The sequence below is a fragment of the Salvelinus namaycush genome, chromosome 41, assembly GCF_016432855.1.
Source record: "Salvelinus namaycush isolate Seneca chromosome 41, SaNama_1.0, whole genome shotgun sequence".
In the NCBI taxonomy this organism is placed as follows: Eukaryota; Metazoa; Chordata; class Actinopteri; order Salmoniformes; family Salmonidae; genus Salvelinus; species Salvelinus namaycush.
This window is the reverse complement of record NC_052347.1, coordinates 7,827,732-7,848,315: the sequence shown is the minus strand read 5'-3', so window position 1 is coordinate 7,848,315 and position 20,584 is coordinate 7,827,732. Positions and strand designations below refer to the sequence as shown.

Here is a 20,584-nt window from a genome sequence, read left to right as displayed (position 1 = left end):
TACTGTGGATATAGATACTTTTGTAATTGTTTCCTCCAGCATCTTCACAAGGTCCTTTGCTGTTGTTTTGGGATTGATTTGTACTTTTCGCACCAAAGTTCGTTCATCTCTTGGAGACAGAAGGCGTCTCCTTCCTGAGCGGTATGACGGCTGCATGGTCCCATAGTGTTTATACTTGCGTATTATTGTTTGTACAGATGAACGTGGTACCTTCAGGCGTTCAGAAATTGCTCCCAAGGATGAACCAGACTTGTGGAAGTCTACAATTTTATTTCTGAGGTCTTGGCTGATTTCTTTTGATTTTCCCATGATGTCAAGCAAAGAGGCACTGAGTTTGAAGGTAGGCCTTGAAATACATCCACAGGTACTCCTCCAATTGACTCAAATTATGTCAATTAGCCTATCAGAAGCTTCTAAAGCCATGACACAATTTTCTGGAATTTTCCAAGCTGTTTAAATGCACAGTCAACTTAGTGTATGTACATTTCTGACCCACTGGAATTGTGATACAGTGAATTATAAGTGAAATAATCGGTCTGTAAACAATTGTTGGAAAAATTACTTGTGTCATGCACAAAGTAGATGTCCTAACCGACTTGCCAAAACTAGTTTGTTAACAAGAAATTTGTGGAGTGGTTGAAAAACGAGTTTTAATGACTCCAACCTAAGTGTGTCAACTTCCGACTTCAACTGTATATAAACTATAGAATAAAAAAATATGCACATCCAACTTATCAGGTGCAGGACAGAAGAACAAGACAAAAGGAATGTGCGCAACTCTGGTATGCTCCCATGGTGATTTAATCAGATGCATAATAAAGACAAAATTTCAATCAGAGTTGGATCTTCGTCAGATTGACCCGAGTTGCAGACATTCCTTTTTTCTTGCATATATGAACTACACACTGACACATCCAGCCCAAAACGGGGGGTTTAAAAAAATACTTACGTAGTGGCCAAAGTTCCGAAACATCTCTTTAATCGTTTATTTTACATGAGTGCAAAATGTGACAAGCAACCAAATAAACCAGGATTCAGTAATAGACACTATAGTTACACTACATCTCAGTGATCACATTATACCCAGCTCTACATCTGTTTCTGCTTTCCCAGTAAGGCAGCAATAATTGGCACATGAAGGTATGGAAAAAGTGATTACACTGCACTTAATTTCCCTGACTTAAATGCAGTTCAAAATGATAGGGTAGATGGTGTCCCTCTATCACAATTTGTCACAAACAGAAACAAAATATATTATATATTTTCTAATGACATGAAACCAACTTAAATATCATGAAATATCAAACTGATCTGCAGAAATCACTGAAAAGCACATTGTTAATACTACATAGCTTATTTACAATATAGCAATTTATCAAACTTTGTCATTAAGCTAAACATAACAGCAGACATGTCTTAACATTTAGAACATTGAGACCAAATTACACTACATAATTCAACATTTAAACCAATCAAACAATTGCTGTACTAATGTTATCTTCAGTGAGTTGAAAGGAACAATAATACGAACCTCAGAAACTATAAAAGGTTCTACTCAAACTATTTACAATACTGCAATTTTTTTTTTTAGGGTTAACATTGTTGAGCTCTGCTGAATTATACACTCTAATCCATGCTGAGAAAAGTAATGAGAATACCACAACCCTCCGAGTTGGTGGGAGTCGGCCTTATCCTCCAATTTGTCTGTGGCATGTCAGATACAAAGGATTTCAAAGCGCCAAAGTCTAGAGTTTGAAGTTCCTGCTCCAAAGTCAGTTGTGTCTTTGAAAAAAATTATTCAGTTTGTCGGGAGACCCAACAGAGGACTGCTGAGCAAATACTTCAAACACGCACGCAAATGCAAGAGATGGTCCTTGAAGTGTCAGAGCCAGCCACGACGGGCACGATTCCTGGGTTCCCTCCTGAAGTCGTACATTAATCAGCTCCTATTTGAAACTCACATGAATCAGAGAGAGCGGAGAACATACTTCAGCGGCCAGAGAAAAGCTCAGTCACTGCTACGATAGAGACCGAATCAGGATCAGGGAAATTACCAAAATAAAAATTGCATCACTACCTGCCTTGTCTGAAACGGTTCAGCAGACAGGCTATTTTCCCATCGTATCATGACTAGCAAGGCAGAAACAAAAATCAACTCATCACATTAGGTCATTAAAATCTTCATTCTGTCCCCTTCTTGATCTTACCTGCAGGAATTATTCATTCAATTAACTGTCCAGTGAAAATCTCACTTTTAAAAGTTCATAATCTGTTAACTCGTACCCAAATAATGTTCTGGTGAAAGCATCAATTGGAGAAAAACACTTCAAAGATCTCACCTCAAACTTGTATTTCAAACAGACCGCTTAAAACATGCTTGCCATTTCCTCAGAGGATGATGTCATCCTCCTCAGCTGGCCAATCAGCTATCTACTCATATTAATATTTTTACCTCACCATTCTATTGTTGGGGTACGCCGACACCATTCCAACACAGAAAAACTGCATACTTAAACATTTTTGGAAGGAAAACTTTCACAAATGTTGTAATTAATTATATATAGATCATATTTCATAGAAATCTGGAAACACTGGACAGTTACTTTAAAACCAGGACTAAAGTAAAGAGTTCATCTTAAAAAATGAAATGAAAGAAGATGAAAATGAACCACACGGACAGATGCTAGGTCTGACAGTGGGATATGCGGTGCCAGTGTTGTCCTGGGTGTGGTGAGGAAACAAAGACATGGATACTCGTGGTGGTGGGCGACTCCTTTAGAATTCGTCATCAGAGATAATCAGCAGGACTTTGTCAGATTTCTTGGAGCTCTTGCTGCTGCCGCCTGTGCCTGCCTTGCCGTTGTTCTGGCTGGGCTGTACCACCTCCTGGGTAGACTGCTGGGTGTACTGCTGGTAGGCTGGGGAGAAGTTGTGGATGGCATCCTGGACCATGTCCCCAGGGTTCATTGTCTCCTTCAGACCACTGGAGATGCTCTGCATGGGGGCGATGTTGTCTAGAAGAACACAACAGACACATTTTGACATGGTCATTTAACTTGTTTATCGGACATAACTTTGATCTGAATATCAAACCGCAGAAAATACAAGATACAACGTGAGAAATACAAGAGTAGTTACGCTTATGACAACTAAATTCATCAATTTTTGAAGACAAGGTGCTAACAGACTCATTAGGAAAAACTCCCTAGTCCAGAATCACAGTTGATACGAATCTCACTAACACAAATTCATTCGTTTTAAGCCTGTGCTCAGTCCTTGTGCCCAGTGTTCCACCACATGAGGACCTCTTGTTAGTGTTCCTCTATTATCAGTGTTGATGGATGAGAGCAGAGAGAGATGACAGGGAGTCTGCAGCAATTCAGTGGGAGTGAGGAAGGTGCTTCCTCTCCTCTGTCTACCTTCCCAGTCACTTCCCCGGCTGAGCTCCTCCAGTTGTGGGCCAGGCTGATACTTGACCCTATAATACCAGGGTGTCTCATCCAACGTCCCGGGAGCGGTCCGGTGCAGACAGAACCAACGCAGCCTTCTGTCTCACCTAGACAGTGCAGTCTAGGCCAGGTCTCTGGAGGGAAGGCGGCACGGCGGAGGGTTCCGCTGTGCTTCAGGGTCAGAGTCGTGGTTAGGCATGCTCTCCTGAGCTTTTCCATCACAGCTGGCCTGTTTTGCAACAAGGGATGGCCTCAGTCAGGGTTGGAGGAGGACAGCCTGGAGGTATATAAGCCTCCCAAACCTCCACAGACACTGAAAACACCTTCACAAATGGATGACCTTCTGACACTTCCCAGCCCAGTGAGGGTTGGATGGGGCTGTGACTCTACAACTCTCAGCAGCTATATCAAAAGGCTAAACTAGTCTTAATGGGAATCCTTCTGGTTCAGGTAATGTTTATGCAGTCCAGTTACATACTATAGCACTGAATTATGACCATTGAATTGGTGCTTTGGTAACAAAGAACAACTCCGTGGGGCATATAAAAAATGTAGCCCCAACACCATGCATCCCTTTGAGAGGGAAAATTTACTTTCAAAACCATACTTTTGGAAACTACTCAGTGAATAGCCTGGCTTCAGCTGCATTTAATTTACACCTTTAGACCACAATAAAAATCTAATTTGCTGCTTAACTTTCTGCAGCTATGTTATCATTAGTTTTAAATGAATATCAACTAGAGCAAATGAATAATACATTTTGTGCACGAGCATGAATGCCGAACATGGGAGAAATCCTCAATTCATTTTGATCACTCGGCAAGATGAAGAGAACACTTCTACCGGTCAAATGAAATGGACATGGAAACATTTCACACTTAATCAGCATTTAGCGATTCCGTTTCTTTCTGCACGTCTGTCTGCTATAGCCCAGGGCCTCAGCAGGATCGCTGTTGCAGGAGGGAACAAGCTGAGATGATTGATATCTCCGCAGAAGGCTTTTCCCTTGGTCTCCATTTGTCTTCTGCTCATGTGAAAGCTATTGACGTCAGAGCGGTACCGCTAGTTCCTGCGATTAAGCGTATCGAGGCTATGAAATGCTCTTTCTATAGTGGTGCTGGGCTAGCAACTTTCCTGTGAGCCGTGAGTAATGATGAACACCCTGAAGACCGTTCCTCTGCTGACCTCAGGCCTGCCTGGTTCACACTGTTCCCTCTGGCCATCTCTCTCTGATGTGTTTCCCATTCCCTGTTTACAGCCAGGGAATGGGACTGAAAACTGCATTGTCACCTACAGGTAACTTCCAAAATAAAGGAAACACTTGAGTAAATGAGGGATACGAAGCATATTGAAAGCAGTTGCTTCCACACAGGTGTGGTTCCTGAGATAATTTATAAATTAACATCCCATTATTTTGTCTACCATGGCTCGGTGACTTTGAAAAAGGGGTCTCAAAGGAGCGTAAAGGGTTTTAAAGTGTGTGGGGTCACTATATCACAACCCAAATTGAACACTTAAGGGAAATTCTGCAGCAGACATAGTGTGAGCCATATGTTTGGAACATCGAATTGCAAAGAAGTTACAGTATCGCGTCGCAATACATACAGAATCGGCACCCAAGTAGGTTGATAATATCGTATCTGGCAATTCTCAGCCCTCCTAATGACAATTTCATCAGCTCCAACAGATACAGTTGAAGTCGGAAGTTTACATAAGCCTTAGCCAAATACATTTAAACTCACTTTTTCACAATTCCTGACATTTAATCCTAGTAAGAATTCCTTGTCTTAGGTAAGTTAGGATCACCACTTTATTTTAAGAATGTGAAATGTCAGAATAATAGTAGAGAGAATGATTTATTTCATCACATTCCCAGTGGGTCAGAAGTTTACGTACACTCAATTAGTATTTGGTAGCATTGCCTTTAAATTGCTTAACTTGGGTCAAACATTTCGGGTAGCCTTCCACAAGCTTCCCACAATAAGTTGGGTGAATTTTGGCCCATTCCTCCTGACAGAGCTGGTGCAACTGAGTCAGGTTGAACCAGACTTGTGGAGGTCTACACATTTTTTTCTGATGTCTTGGCTGATTTCTTTTGATTTTCCCATGATGTCAAGCAAAGAGGCACTGAGTTTGAAGGTAGGCCTTGAAATACATCCACAGGTACACCTCCAATTGACTCAAATTATGCCAATTAGCCTATCAGAAGCTTCTAAAGCCATGACATAATTTTCTGGAATTTCCCAAGCTGTTTAAAGGCACAGTCAACTTAGTGTATGTAAACTTCTGACCCACTGGAATTGTGATACAGTGAATTATAAGTGAAATAATCTGTCTGTAAACAATTGTTGGAAAAATTACTTGTGTCATGCACAAAGTACATGTCCTAACCGACTTTTGCCAAAACTATAGTTTGTTAACAAGAAATTTGCGGAGTGGTTGAAACCTAAGTGCATGTAAACTTCCGACTTCAACTGTACCTCCTCTCTTTTTATTTATTTCACCTTTATTTAACCAGGTAGGCAAGTTGAGAACAAGTTCTCATTTACAATTGCGACCTGGCCAAGATAAAGCAAAGCAGTTCGACACATACAACAACACAGAGTTACACATGGAGATATGGACATGTAGAAGTGCAGTTACCGTGTGTCCCTGGTAGTTCGTTCTTCTTCTCCTGGTACACAGTGCAGGTGAAGGCGTAGCGCAGGGCGATAGCAGCGAAGAACATCTCGATGCAGGTGATGAAGTTCTGCCAGCCTGCTGCCACTGTGCCGGCCCCTACCTCCTGGCCGTCGATAAACAGGGCGTTAGGGATGACCCCACAGCGCTCCAGGATGGCCAGCACCATACCTAAACAACAAAAGACAACACCTTCATGTGCTACTCCAGTCTAATGTATCAATTACAATGTATTTTGTAGACTTTTCCAACCCCATCAGGGTTTGAAACTGTTGATATTAAGTCAAGGTAAGGGACCAACGCACCCTGCCAGAAGGACAGGAAGATGACAGATTTGATGGTGAGGAATTTGAGCACGGGTTCATAAGGCCTCAGCAGGTCACTGGTAGCGAAGAAGAAGAGGAAGAGAGCGTACAGGGCCAGGCTGACAGAGATGTTGTAGATGATGGTGATGTAGAGGTATCCTCCATTCACACTGCAGGGGGGAACAGGATCAACACAGACATGCTAGTGGGGATCTATGTACATTCACTTTCTGAATTTCCATCCAAATGTATTACTCAATACTCGTATTGTAAATATCAACGTCTAATACTTTCATGTGAAATGTAAAAAGCAAAAACACACAATGAGTAGTGTGAGCATGGCGAAGGGAAGTTGAGTGGGTGAAATGGAATGGAAGGTTGTGCTCACTTAAAATCTCCATCATGATATTTGCCAAAGGCCTGCAGGAGGATGGTGATGACGGCCATGATGGGTTTGACGACACAGAACTGAAGAGTGGCCTGCATGACATCAATACAGGATGGGACATGCATTGAACACAGACACAAAACAAGGAACAATGCAGGTGACAACTACTACATGCTGGTTATTGGGTTTGAAAGGTAGCCAACTGTACGTCTACAAACACTGAGTCATCTATGAAATGAATGAACATTTTGTGGAAATTGTGTGTCTATCAATTTGCAATGTATGATATACTATGTTAAAAATCTTGAAAATATGCATATATTGACATTATGCCAAAACAATGTACTGTCTGAAGTAATGTTAAAGTACACTAAGGGACATGTTATTGCGTTTCAAGGGTCAGTAGTTTTCCTTACTGGGGCTACCTGCAGACCTTTAAATGTGAAATGATATAGCAACTTTAGGACAGGCCGGTGCTTTTGGATTAGAGGTGCTCCTCTTGAAACCCGGAGTAATCTCTAAATGCAGTTATTGATCCCATTCCCTCCAACTTGTCATCTCACAGAGCCAGAGCAGATATAGTTCTATCCCTTTCAACTCTGCTACCGGAGGGAAGAGAACAGCAAGGTTGTGCTTTGAAACCAGCCAACATGGGAGTCCAGCCAGAACATGCCGAGTGTTAATCAGCTCTCTTTTCTGGACGTCTATTCACTGTTCTGAGGACATACCTTTCAGATCCAATTGCCATCAGCGTAAGACTCAGAGCACAGACTGCATCCCCAAGACACTATGGGGACAGTCTCAAGCTGACAGCTCATGTTATTTCTCTGTGCTTATTACAAAGCTGCTTTCACCTGTTCTCAGATTGCTTTCATTTTTTTTTTTAACCAGTCAACCTTATCCTCTAAAAAGTGGACAGACAATTATAATGGCTGTCATTTCTCAATAGAAAAGCGATCTTGATTAAAAAAAAGTTTAACGAGGTGACATTAAAATAACAAATCACTATTTCCTATTTCCAGAGTGCTTTCATCCCCCAAGCGGGGAGGGAGATGGAAACTCACCTGTTTACAGAATCTTAAAAAGCCAATAGAGTAGCTTGTTCCACCTAAGCAGCAGGTACCATACATACAGCTCGACCTGGGAATGATAGAAAATGTCTGGTCACAAATGTATCCTTTGAATGTGTACGAGATTTAAAAGACATCATTCTAGTGTCCAAAATACAAGACAGCATTATCCTTGTAGTCTGACTTCCTTAAAACCAGATCAAGACGTTAATTCAAGGAAATTACAGCCAGAACCTGGGTGACTGCAATACAAACTGAAAATCCCCAACATTCTGGGTGGGTTTTTTGAAAGCTACTTGTATAGCGTGTAGTATGGGGGATGGGACTGGGAGCACTCACTCAATGGACTTCCCTCGGATCTCGGACATGATGGCACTCTCTCCCCCGAGGTACTCAAAGGACAGGCTTAGGAAGTTGTAAATCACAAATGCTGTCATGGAGAGAAGGGACAAAGTCACCCACATACATTCCTGTACATTATGATGGAATGTTGTTTACAACACTGATACTAGGTTTTGCAAGTGGGGGTCATTTTCAAAAACAACAATTCGACGTCACGGGTCAGTCCGTTTGAAGATGGAATCCGTAGTAGGGGGAAACAGGACCACTGGCCGCCCCCACCACCACGGTTATTGTTTTTGTTGCTGAGCTGAGGAGCGTCGTGCAGCATGGTAAAACATTTTTGCAGTAGATATTGTGCTCTACCGCGTGTTCAGTGGTGTTGTAATATCACACACGGGTGTGGCTGTTTCACCATTAACTCTCTACACTGGTGGGAATTAGCCTACATGGATAGGGCTACATTTCTTTCAGAAGAAATATGAAATGCATAACCATGGTAGCAACTGAAAGGGAACTGTTTAGAGATAAAGGGGAAATTATTACACCAAAAAGGTGAGGACACAACAGTTCACCTGACAACACTGAATCCAAAACATTACACTGTTGATTTGATGGGCATTTTACATTTACTGTACTTTTCACCGCATCTGTTGATTACGAAATCTGAAAATACTCTTGATATATTCAGTAACACGATGAGAATATTCCTGGAAAATGTAGGGTAGGCGCAACATAATAAGCAAAACAATGACAAGGGTTTGAGTGAGAGGTCCAAGTGGCTACACACCTCTCCAAAGTGTGCACAAGTCATTTCAATGCATTTTTATGACAAAGAGGAGTCTTCCACTGTAAGGTGCTTTTCGCTCTCCTAGCTGTTCCGTTGAGGAATTAGAGCAAGCATACTTTTAGTTGTTTTGTTTGGAACACAACCCTGCCATCACTCAATTACTGATGTCGTTTACACAATTCAAAAACAGACCATTATAAATCACAATCTGCGTCAGGTGGGCATCATTTGAAAGCGTGTTCTATTGCCAACATGACTAGCTAAGTTATAAAATACGATCTTACAGTTTCAGGCGTTCACAATGCAATACAGGGAAACAGATCATCATTTTGGTGCACATAGAAAGAAGTCGTGACTGCATTCAGGTGCGTGTGCCACAGGGGAGTTTCTTCACAGTAGACAAACATAGGCACATTCTGTCCAAAACAACCCAGGGTATGACGCCATGTCACCTTGTAACTGTACAGCCAACATAGGGATCATAAACGTTGACACTGTATATGACATGAGTTTTATGATATGGAAATGTGAAGTGCACATTTGGACTCACAGGTGTTTGGCTGGCTTGTACGACATCAAAGAAGGTATTTATTATAATCCTCAACTTCTTATCTTTCAAAATACATAGAGTTCTCTTAATTTACAGCACTTCCCTCACTCAGACAACAAAAATTGCTAAAGTCATCCAATTAGGGGGAGGGATGGGAGAGACATCTTGTCACGCGTGGTGCTCAAGTTCAGCACGGATGTCAGTCAGAACCCATGCAGCACTGAAGTGCATGTATAGCATGTTACTGTACAGCCAATGCCTTCCAATTTAGCCGTTTATTGGTGCCCAAATCTGCCATTTCAACCCGTATACAGGTACGAGTGTAAAGGCTACCGTTTCCAGCTAATCTCAGTAAATATTCATGTTCTGTCTATATAAATCATTCATGATAAACACGGACTTTAAAGATAATGTGTCAATCTGTGAGCATTCTGTGCTGCAGGTAATATTGTGGGCCAGATTGTGATGATAGCACTGTAGAGATCTTACGTCCTAAATTAGAAGCGGTGGAAACTGAAATTATACTTTTGTGAGAGGGTTTCGCTTTACAATAATCGTATTTTTCACCAATCAATGTTTTCTCCCCACCGCTAAGAGGTTTAGGATGGTTCTCTGTCCTCCAAATCCTTCCTAAGCCTTGGATGCTATTTCAGGAGGGGTTTAAAAAAAAAACGAATGCAGGTTACACTCAAGTATCAGGGGCACAGAGTTTCACACAGCGCTTTAGCCCTGGCCATGCTGACTCAATGCAATAGTTAACCTGCTTTCAGATGCAGTTTTTAAAGAGCAATCTCCACCACCAATCATAAACTTGTCTCAAACACTAAATTAATCTGGTCAATAATGTATGTGAAATACTAATAGTTTTGTCCATATATCAAATTACACTTAAACAATTCTGCATGTGATTCACCTCTGCCATTGTTAAAGTACTACAGTCTTTTCTTATTGCTTCGGTACATAAGGACTATTAAAGAAAAGGTTTTGAGAGTACAATTTATGAGACGTTAATAATTTAATGTGAAGAATAGCTATGAGTAAGATGAACATTTCCTTTGTGTTTGAAGTAAAAAACAACTCTTAACTAGTTTGGATTAGAATGATCTCAACTAAAGTACATCCCTTTTCCACCTTTTGCAAAGAATAGAATACAAAAACCACAAAGCCTAAGAGGAAAAAAGACAGGTCTGAAAGTCTACACGCCCTGGAAACAGAACAACATGAACAATAGGGCATCTCTGCCCATAGGGAAGAACTGACAGGTGAGGAAAAACAGGTTGGGCCAGTCCATTTTTAACTTCAATCCTTATAGCCATCAAATGTTTTTTCAGAACTCATAATAGGTCTACCGTCATTCTAAATGTCATTACTGGCCAGACAGAACCTGCCCGGTGTCGGACTACTACCGCCTGGTACAGGTGCTTATAGAGTAAACCGCCGTCAGGGCGCCGGCTGAGATATGAGGCAACAGCGAATGGGAGGAGACGGGTGGGGTGGTTTGTTTACCGTACCTTCATAACAGTCTCGGACGGAGTCAAAGTAGACATAGTACTGGTCGTTGCTGATGAAGAGCAGGCTGAGCCAGGAGTCAAACGCATAGATTGGCACGATGAAAAGAATGCGAATGATGTAGCGCTGCTCGTTAGGGACTGTGTAGGACCTCAGGTGTGTGTAGATCTGGAAAACACAGAATCAAAACAAAAATAGTTATTAAAATAAACAAGATTACTTACTAGGCAAAAGTGCATTGGAGGTATTCAAATCCCAGTTTCAGCCCCTAGACCAACCATTATGAATAATTGAGCTGAACCTGACGAGCAGTATTAGGGGCCAGTGCTTCAAAGAGATGGGTTCTTATGAATAAACGGCACTTCCTTGGAACCCTCTCCAGGCACGATTTGGCTATCACACAGGGCCCAACAGGCTTTAGAAGGACAGCATTACAGCATTGACTAAAATACATATAAAAAAGGACAGTGTCTGTAGATTTGGGGTCGAGAGGTAAGAAAAAGATAAAGGAGGGTAAAAATGAAAACCCAGAAAGATAACACTGCATAATTGGGGTAGCAAGGTGAGCGGGATGAATTTCTGCTGATCAAGACAAAAGCTTGACTGAAAAGTGAATGTCTGAGTTAAAGGATCAACTCTCCTAGAGATGTGTTACACAGACGTTTTTACACTTGGGAGGGAGAACAGAAAGAAGAGAGGGGTGCACTGCTTCAAAACTTGTGTCTCAGACTGTTGAATTTAATTGAACTCTTCAACTTCACTGAATCATTTTAAAACATAATGCGGAATGTGAATGCTAAACGGTGTGGCATGATTCCCTATTCTAGGAACCAACATTTTTCAGAATTGGAGTTCAGAGCATCCATTACATAATTACGTTTGTGAAGCACATAATCAACTACATATTTCCAGGGGCAAATGCCAAAGGAAACTAAAAGCTCATAACCTAGTGATCCATCGTGTACAGTACACCAGCAATGGTCAGAGTTGAGTATTGCAGTTTGATCCATTTCAAGTGGTGCACCCTGGCATTTCTTGACTTCTGGTCCAACTCACACAGACTCATGCAACATGATTAAATGGCCATTAGAGGTGGCACATTAGAGGCTGGCCAGTGCCAAGGCGTGATGCATGTGGCTCTCCTGAGAAGTGAAGTGAAGCAGGCTGCAGACTGATGTCCTCCATTTCCCCTGAATGGCTGGTGGAAAGACTGTGGTCCTCCAGGCTCCATAATGCTGAGCTGACAGGCAGACAGACAGAGCTGTGCCCTGGGTAATGACTCTGCTCTAGCCTGACTCAGACTCAATACCCTTCTGTCTTAGTTGAGCAGTAGCCCAAGTCCATCCCCCAGCTAATTTCAGTTGGTCTGTGAAAGGCGTATAACTCCACCTCATAACACTCCCCAGCCCGCCCCTGGCACTGACAGCTGTGACACACCAAACGTCCATGTTGGAATGAGAAAGTGTGTGGAGTGTCTCGCGTTCATACCCAGCAGTGTCCGTGAGAAAGTGAGAGGGGCGCGCACTGAGCACGACAGTTCTATACAGAACACCCAGACAGAATGAGAAGACAACACATCACACTGACTATAGTGTGATATTATGACCCTCCTCTCTCCCTGACAAGCTTCCCCGGGAAGTGGGAGGTCTGAACAGTGTAGTGTGTCAGAGAACATCAGTAACACTCCATAGCACTGTAACACCTGGTGCTTTGGATCACAGTGAGCAGACTGGGACATCTAAGGTCAGCATCGGCCAGCATACAGTGTTAGTATGCAGATTGGGAGAGGAAGAGAAGTCTCCAGAGACAGTCTTATGGAGGAAAATCTGATGATACACCAGAATACTAAATAAAACCAATCCTGCCGGGGAGGCTGTTTTTAATCTCCCTGCATGCTTGCCTCATGCAACCCTGCAACTATCTCACGGGCCACATATGTTAATGTTTGGCCTGCTTCGATGGGGAATGGATGGGAAAACAAAGTGTACTCCAGAACTAAACAGATGGACGGAACGGGAGACTCCATAGAACGCCAAATTGACAATTTTTTTTGTGTGTAGTGAAAAAAACGAATCTAATTTAAAAAATGGTATAACTCCTTTTCTGAACAATTTCAATTTTATAAAGACATGTTAAATCTAGTAAAAAAGGGTATTCTTGCTATACCAGAGGTATGCCTACTTCTGCTTGATGTATTTTCAGTAATAAAGTACGAGCTGATGATAATGTGAAACGTATCAGAAATGTTGCAACCAGCGTATAGAAAAGGTCAGCACATAAACCCCGGGGACAATAACACCATCATATTCCTATCTCGAAATATCATGATCATCTAAATCTCCAACCAGAGCCAACACAGTGGGACTCCCTGGGGGCTTCCTGTCTATACAGCCGCTAAAGGTTGGATGGACCCATTCTCAGCAGCGCTCAGGTTTATCGGTTCATCAGCACAATATGAGAAGAGACGGCTCTCGCTCCCCAATGCTGAGCAGCATAAAACACATGGGGCCTCTGCTGATTGCCCTTCGCGAAACGTGATCCTCTCCTTTTATTGCGACGCTGGAAATGTGACCTCGACAACACCTGCACATCTCTGCTGATAATGCATGCCATTCAAATGTACACCCTCTCTGGAGTTGATGAAACCCCAGTCTGATGATAAGGATCACCATTGTCTCTACTGTAGGATTACAGCAAGAGACAGAGCAAATAGCAATAACTGAAGAAAAAACACACTTCAGTAAGCCTATACTGAATGTGAATATAATCATGGTTAGCCATTATTATGCTTGGCTAGTTATACAACTGCTCTGCCCAGCCATTTGATCAATGACGGCTCTGTTTGCATTGTGTCGTTATCAGTGGTAGTCACGGTCAACGGTAACAATTAAGAAACAATGACACACTATGAACAGACCGTCACTTTACAGATAGGAGCCAATTAACTATCACACTCAGTCGTGCCTCTCGATGATGGAGAAAGTAGGTCTGGTCAACAACAGATACTGGATCAAATGTATTGAAAAACAAAATGTATTGTCTGGCCTTTGCCCTCTGGTAAGGGTGTAGACAACCCACAACACCTTCCTAGCTCCCATTACATATTTGCATTTGTTTGCCTAGAAGCTGAGTGCTACTGACAACGCCTGGAGCCATGCTTTTTGTTTTCTAGATTCACATCAAAACAAGTACAGAGGCAGACAACTGATATAATGTAACCTACCTGATGGCAAGTGAGGAGCAGCGCTGACCAGACGAAGATCCCCGACAGAGCTTGAGCAGCGGTCGTATTCAAGAAGATATCGTGTGCCACAATAGTCCTATTCCCCGTTTGAATTATTGTCATGTTGGATATGTCTGACTTGTTAAGAACTGGAGATGCGAAACGTATCAGAGACTCATTTTGGGGGACCTCCAAGTCCATCGCCATCTCCTCTGCTGAGCTGTTCATCTGAAACAATAAAAAGTGTTGTTTGGGTAAATGAGGAAGCTTTAGGCCAGGGATCGACAACTAGCGGGCCGTTTTTTTCTTGAGTGGATAGTCAGCGGGCCGGAATATAATGACAAATCATTTCTAGACTTCAAATTGACCACAAGAAGCCCAAACAGATACAATACTTGATTAAAACATAAATCATTTCAAACCTTGCTAACATTTGAAAATGATCACATACAGTTGAAGTCAGAAGTTTACATACACTTATGTTGGAGTCATTAAAACTAGTTTTTCAACCACTCCACAAATTTCTTGTTAACAAACTATAGTTTTGGCAAGTTGGTTAGGACATCTACTTTGTGCATGACACAAGTAATTTATACAACAATTGTTTACAGACAGATTATTTCACTTATAATTCAGAGTAACACAATTCCGGTGGGTCAAAAGTTTACATACACTAAGTTGACTGTGCCTGATGTCATGGCTTTAGAAGCTTCTGATAAATTATGCAAAGTAGCCTGAGTCAATTGGAGGTGTACCTGTGGATGTATTTCAAGGCCTACCTTCAAACTCAGTGCTTTTTTGCTTGACATCATGGGAAAATCAAAAGAAATCAGCCACAACCTCAGAAAAAATATTGTAGACCTCCACAAGTCTGGTTCATCCTTGGGAGCAATTTCCAAATGCCTGAAAGAACCACGTTCATCTATACAAGCAATAGTATGCAAGTATAAACACCATGGGACCACGCAGCCGTCATACCGCTCAGGAAGGAGAAGCGTTCTGTCTCCTAGAGATGAACGTACGTTGGTGCGAAAAGTGCAAATCAATCCCAGAACAACAGCAATGGACCATGTGAAGATGCTGGAGGAAACAGGTACAAAAGTATCTATATCCACAGTAAAACGAGTCCTATATTGACATAACCTGAATGGCCGCTCAGCAAGGAAGAAGCCACTGCTCCAAAACCACCATAAAAAAGCCAGACTACGGTTTGCAACTGCACATGGGGACAAAGATAGTACTTTTTGGAGAAATGTCCTCTGGTCTGATGAAACAAAAATATAACTGTTTGGCCATAATGACCATCGTTATGTTTTGGAGGAAAAAGGGGGATGCTTGCAAGAACACCATCTGAAGAACACCATCCCAACCGTGAAGCACGGGGGTGGCAGCATCATGTTGTGGGGTACTTTGCTGCAGGAGGGACTGGTGCACTTCACAAAATAGATGGCATCATGAGGCAGGGAAAAGTATGTGGATATATTGAAGCAACATCTCAAGACATCAGTCAGGAAGTTAAAGCTTGGTTGCAAATGGGTCTTCCAAATGGACAATGACCCCAAGCATACTTCCAAAGTGGTGGCAAAATGGCTTAAGGACAACAAAGTCAAGGTATTGGAGTGGCCATCACAAAGCCCTGACCTCAATCCAATAGAACATTTGTGGGCAAAACTGAAAAAGCGTGTGCGAGCAAGGAGTCCTACAAACCTGACTCAGTTACACCAGCTCTGTCAGGAGGAATGGGCCAAAATTCACCCAACTTACTGTGGGAAGCTTGTGGAAGGCTACCCAAAACATTTGACCCAAGTTAAACAATTTAAAGGCAATGCTACCAAATACTAATTGAGTGTATGTAAACTTCTGACCCACTAGGAATGTGATGAAAGAAATTAAAGCTGAAATAAATCATTCTCTCTACTATTATTCTGACATTTCACATTCTTAAAATAAAGTGGTGATCCTAACTGACCTACGACAGGGAATTTTCACTTAGATTAAATGTCAGGAATTGTGAAAAACTGAGTTTAAATGTATTTGGCTAAGGTGTATGTAAACTTCCGACTTCAACTGTATATCACTTGGATCTGATTTGCGGGGTGTTTTTATAGTCTTATGTCCCAAAAAATAAATAACATATATAACTAACTAAATATACACACACACACAGAGAGAAATTATTCAGAACCTCTCCTTCTTCCACATATTGTTACGTTACAGCCGTATTCTAAAATGGATTCAAATAAATAAATCATCAATCTACACACAAAACCCAATAAGGACAATAAGGACAAAGCGAAAACTTATTTTTTTTATGTTTGCAAATGTATTAAATTTTTTAAACTGAATTACCTTATTTAAGTGAGTATTCACTATTCTTTCCTATGAGACTAGAAATTTAACTCAAGTGCATCCTGATTCCATTGATCATCCTTGAAATGTTTCTACAACTTGACTGGAGTCAACCTGTGGTAAATTCAATTGATTGGACATGATTTGGAAAAAAGGCACACACCTATCTATATAAGGTTCACAGTTGACAGTGCATGTCAGAGCAAAAACCAACCCATGAGGTCGAAGGAATGTTCCGTAGAGTGCCGAGACAGGATGTGTTGAGGCATAGATCTGGGGAAGGGTACCAAAATAGCTCTGCAGCATTGAAGGTCCCTAAGAACGCAGTGGCCTCCATCATTCTTAAATAGAAGAAGAGCTGGCCACCGGCCAAACTGAGCAATCAGGGGAGAAAGGTCTTGGTCAGGGAGGTGACCAAGAACCCAATGGTCACTCTGACAGAGCTCCAGAGTTCCTCCGTGGAGATGGGAGAACCTTCCAGAAGGACAACCATCTCTGCAGCACTCCACCAATCAGGCCTTTATGGTAGAGTAGCCAGACGGAAACCACTCCTCAGTAAAAAGGCACATGACAGCCCGCTTGGAGTTTGCCAAAAGGCACCTAAAGACTCTCATACCATGAGAAACAAGTTTCTCTGGTTTGATGAAACTGAGATTGAACTCTTTGGCCTGAATGCCAAGCGTCATGTCTGGAGGAAACCTGGCACCAGGATCGAGGGAAAGATGAACAGAGCAAATTACAGTGAGATCCTTGATGAAAACCTGCTCCAGAGCGCTCAGCACCTCAGGCTGGGGTAAAGGTTTACCTTCCAACAGGACAACAACCCTAAGTACACAGCCAAGACAACACAGGAGTGGCTTCGGGACAAGTCTTTGAACGTCCTTGAGTGGCCCAGCCAGAGCCCGGACTTGAACCCAATCTAACATCTCTGGAGAGACCTGAAAATAGCTGTGCAGCGACAATCCCCATCCAACCTGACAGAGCTTGAGAGCATCTGCAGAAAAGAATGGGAGTAACTCCCCAAATACAGGTGTGCTAAGCTTGTAGTGTCATACCCAAGAAGACTTGCTGTAATTGCTGCCAAAACTGCTTAAACAAAGCACTGAGAAAACAGTCTGAATACTTATGTAAATGTGTTTTCTAATGCTTTGTCATTATGGGGTATATTGTGTAGATTGATGAAAAAAAAAAACTAATAAATTTTAGAATAAGGCTGTAACATAACATTTTTTGGAAAAGGTCAAGGGGTCTGAATACTTTCCGAATGTACTGTATGCATATATATATATATATATATATATATATATATATATATATATATATATATATATATATATATATATATTGTGAAGACAATAAAACTATGAAATAACACATATGGAATCATGTAGTAACCAAAAAAAAGTGTTAAACAAATAAAAATATCTTTTATATTTGAGATTCTTCAAAGAGCCACCCTTTGCCTTGATGACAACTTTGCACACTCTTTGCATTCTCTCAAACAGCTTCACCTGGAATGCTTTTCCAACAGTCCTAAAGGAGTTCCCACATATGCTGAGCACTTGTTGGCTGCTTTTCATTCACTCTGAGGTCCAACTCATCCCAAACCATCTCAATTGGGTTGAGGTCAGGTGCAGCACTCCATCACTGTCCTTCTTGGTCAAATAGCCCTTACACAGCCTGGAGGTGTGTTGGGTCATTGTCCTGTTGAAAAACAGATGATAGTCCTACTAAGCCAAAACCAGATGGCATGGCGTACCACTGCACAATGCTGTGGTAGCCATGCTGGTTAAGTGTGCCTTAAATTCTAAATAAATCACAGACAGTGTCACCAGCAAAGCACCCTCACACCACCTCCTCCATGCTTCACGGTGGGAACCACACATGTGGAAATTATTCGTTCACCTACTCTGCGTCTCACAAAGACATGGCGGTTGGAACCAACAATCTCAAATTTGGACTCATGAGACCAAAGGACAGATTTCCAACGGTCTAATGTCCATTGCTCGTTTTACTTGGCCAAGCAAGTCTTTTCTTATTATTGGTGTCCATTAGTAGTGCTTTCCTTGCAGGAATTCGACCACAGAGGCCTGATTCACGCAGCCTCCTCTGAACAGTTGATGTTGAGATGTGTCTGTTACTTGAACTCTGGGAAGCATTTATTTGGGCTGCAATTTCTGAGGCTGGTAACTCTAATGAACTTATCCTCTGCAGCAGATGTAACTCTGGGTCTTCCTTTCCTGTGGTGGTCCTCATGAGAGCCAGTTTCATCATATCGCTTTATGGTTTTTGCGACAGCACTTGAAGACATTTTTTTAGATTTTCCAGATTGACTGACCTTCATGTCTTAAAGTAATGATGGACTGTCGTTTCTCTTTGCTTATTGGAGCTGTTCTTGCCATAATATGGACTTGGTCTTTTACCAAATAGGGCTATCTTCTGTATACCACCCCTACCTTGTCACAACACAACTGATTGGCTCAAAGGCATTAAGGAAAGAAAATAAATAATTTGGCCAGCAGGTCACCAGTTGGGGAACCCTGGTCTAGGAAAGGTTGTGGAAAAAGTATGTGATTATCATACTTGAGTTAAAGTAAATATACCTCAATAGAAAATGACTCAAGTAAAAGTCACCCAGTAAAATACTACTTGAGTAAAAGTATAAATAATTTCAAATTCCTTCTATTAAGCAAACCAGAAGATACCCCCCAAAACACTACTTAAATTGTACTTTAAACGTATTTTTACACCACTGTCTAGGCTACATACATATAGGAAAATATTTTACATTTCCTTAACATTTGCATGACTGAATCAGGGCTGCTGGTTTATGAAAAAGCACAGGTTCTATGAGCTGCGAACTTCTTAATAACAAAACAAAAACTATAAGATCACAACTACAGTTTAAAATACCATGAAAACACTTGTAGATAAGCTCCATGTGATTTTAATTTGGGAACTCTGTTCCAAAATATTCCCACGCATAATAGAGATATATATTGAATCGTATACAAATGTGGGCGTATACAAATGTGGGCAAGGGTTGAAATGATTATGTTTTAGTCTTCTTGCGGTCAATTTGCTATCTACAAATGATTTGTAATTATGTCCCGGTGTTCTGGCAGAGGGGAGATTTTAGGCACAACACCCGCCCATGACCACCCGCTCAAGAAAAAAAATCGTCCCGCGGCTGAATCTACAGTAGTTGATGATCCCTGTGATAGGCCTATGTGAATTATCAAGAAAAAAACATCCACAGCCTTAATAATCTGTCTGAGAAACCTGTTGCATGGGCAAGTCATAGCCTACACACATTTTGTCCAAACAAATATTTGTAATTACTTAGTTATATGTAGGCTACATAGGTAAAATACTGAGGTTTACCTTAGCGGTCTGTACACTCGATGGCCTTGACCTAGCGTTACTGGTATATCCACATTGAGCGAAATAGACTTCAAATGGAACGGGGTTGGTGAAAATCGTGCCGTTTCTCAAAAATAAATTTGGACTGGAACAATTAATAGAAATAAAGACGATTTAGCTGATGTTATCGAATACCATTACCAGTGAGCTTGCTATGAGAAATGGCTTCCTTTCAAAAGGTACGAACGAAGGATTCAATACTTCCTTGTTGTGAAGACAGGTGTAATGCGAGTTCGACGTCCACAGAGCCGGTGACTCAGTCAGTGTAGGTTATTCGAATAAAGGAGGATATGGGCCTATGTTTTAATTAATGTTCTAATAAAAGCGACACAGATTATACCGAATGTATCCTCTTTGGACTGTTGTCCCTTCTCAATAAACTGCAACATCAGGGATTTATTCATTGCGCTGTTTCTGTTTCAAAACGTTTCGTCGCAACAGAAACCGTTTTAAGCCAAAGGAAAAGGTTTTGCAACGAAAACAAGTTTCAATTGGACAAATTCAGATAGG

The 20,584-nt window shown here is 41.6% G+C and overlaps 1 protein-coding gene across 1 annotated transcript; it reads right to left on the bottom strand.

The window, feature by feature from the left end:
- Positions 1-953: 953 nt before the first annotated feature.
- Positions 954-20,515, bottom strand: LOC120034152 (transmembrane protein 184B-like). The gene is made up of 9 exons (XM_038980601.1): positions 20,036-20,515; positions 14,303-14,530; positions 11,082-11,247; positions 8,231-8,321; positions 7,886-7,961; positions 6,822-6,913; positions 6,434-6,603; positions 6,093-6,299; positions 954-3,014 (listed from the first exon to the last, which is right to left on the bottom strand). Exons 2-9 carry the CDS (start codon positions 14,528-14,530, stop codon positions 2,776-2,778), a joined length of 1,269 nt encoding a protein of 422 aa, XP_038836529.1. The 5' UTR covers positions 20,036-20,515; the 3' UTR covers positions 954-2,775.
- Between the last annotated feature and the right edge of the window lie 69 nt (positions 20,516-20,584).

Coding starts and splice junctions, on each gene's coding strand:
- LOC120034152 (XM_038980601.1), bottom strand. CDS start 14,530: ATGAACAGCTCAGCAGAGGAGATGGCGATGGACTTGGAGGTCCCCCAA. Junction 7,962..8,230: donor ATCCGAGGGAAGTCCATTGA/GTGAGTGCTCCC, acceptor TATCATTCCCAG/GTCGAGCTGTATGTATGGTA. Junction 6,604..6,821: donor TATCATGATGGAGATTTTAA/GTGAGCACAACC, acceptor TCCCCCCTGCAG/TGTGAATGGAGGATACCTCT.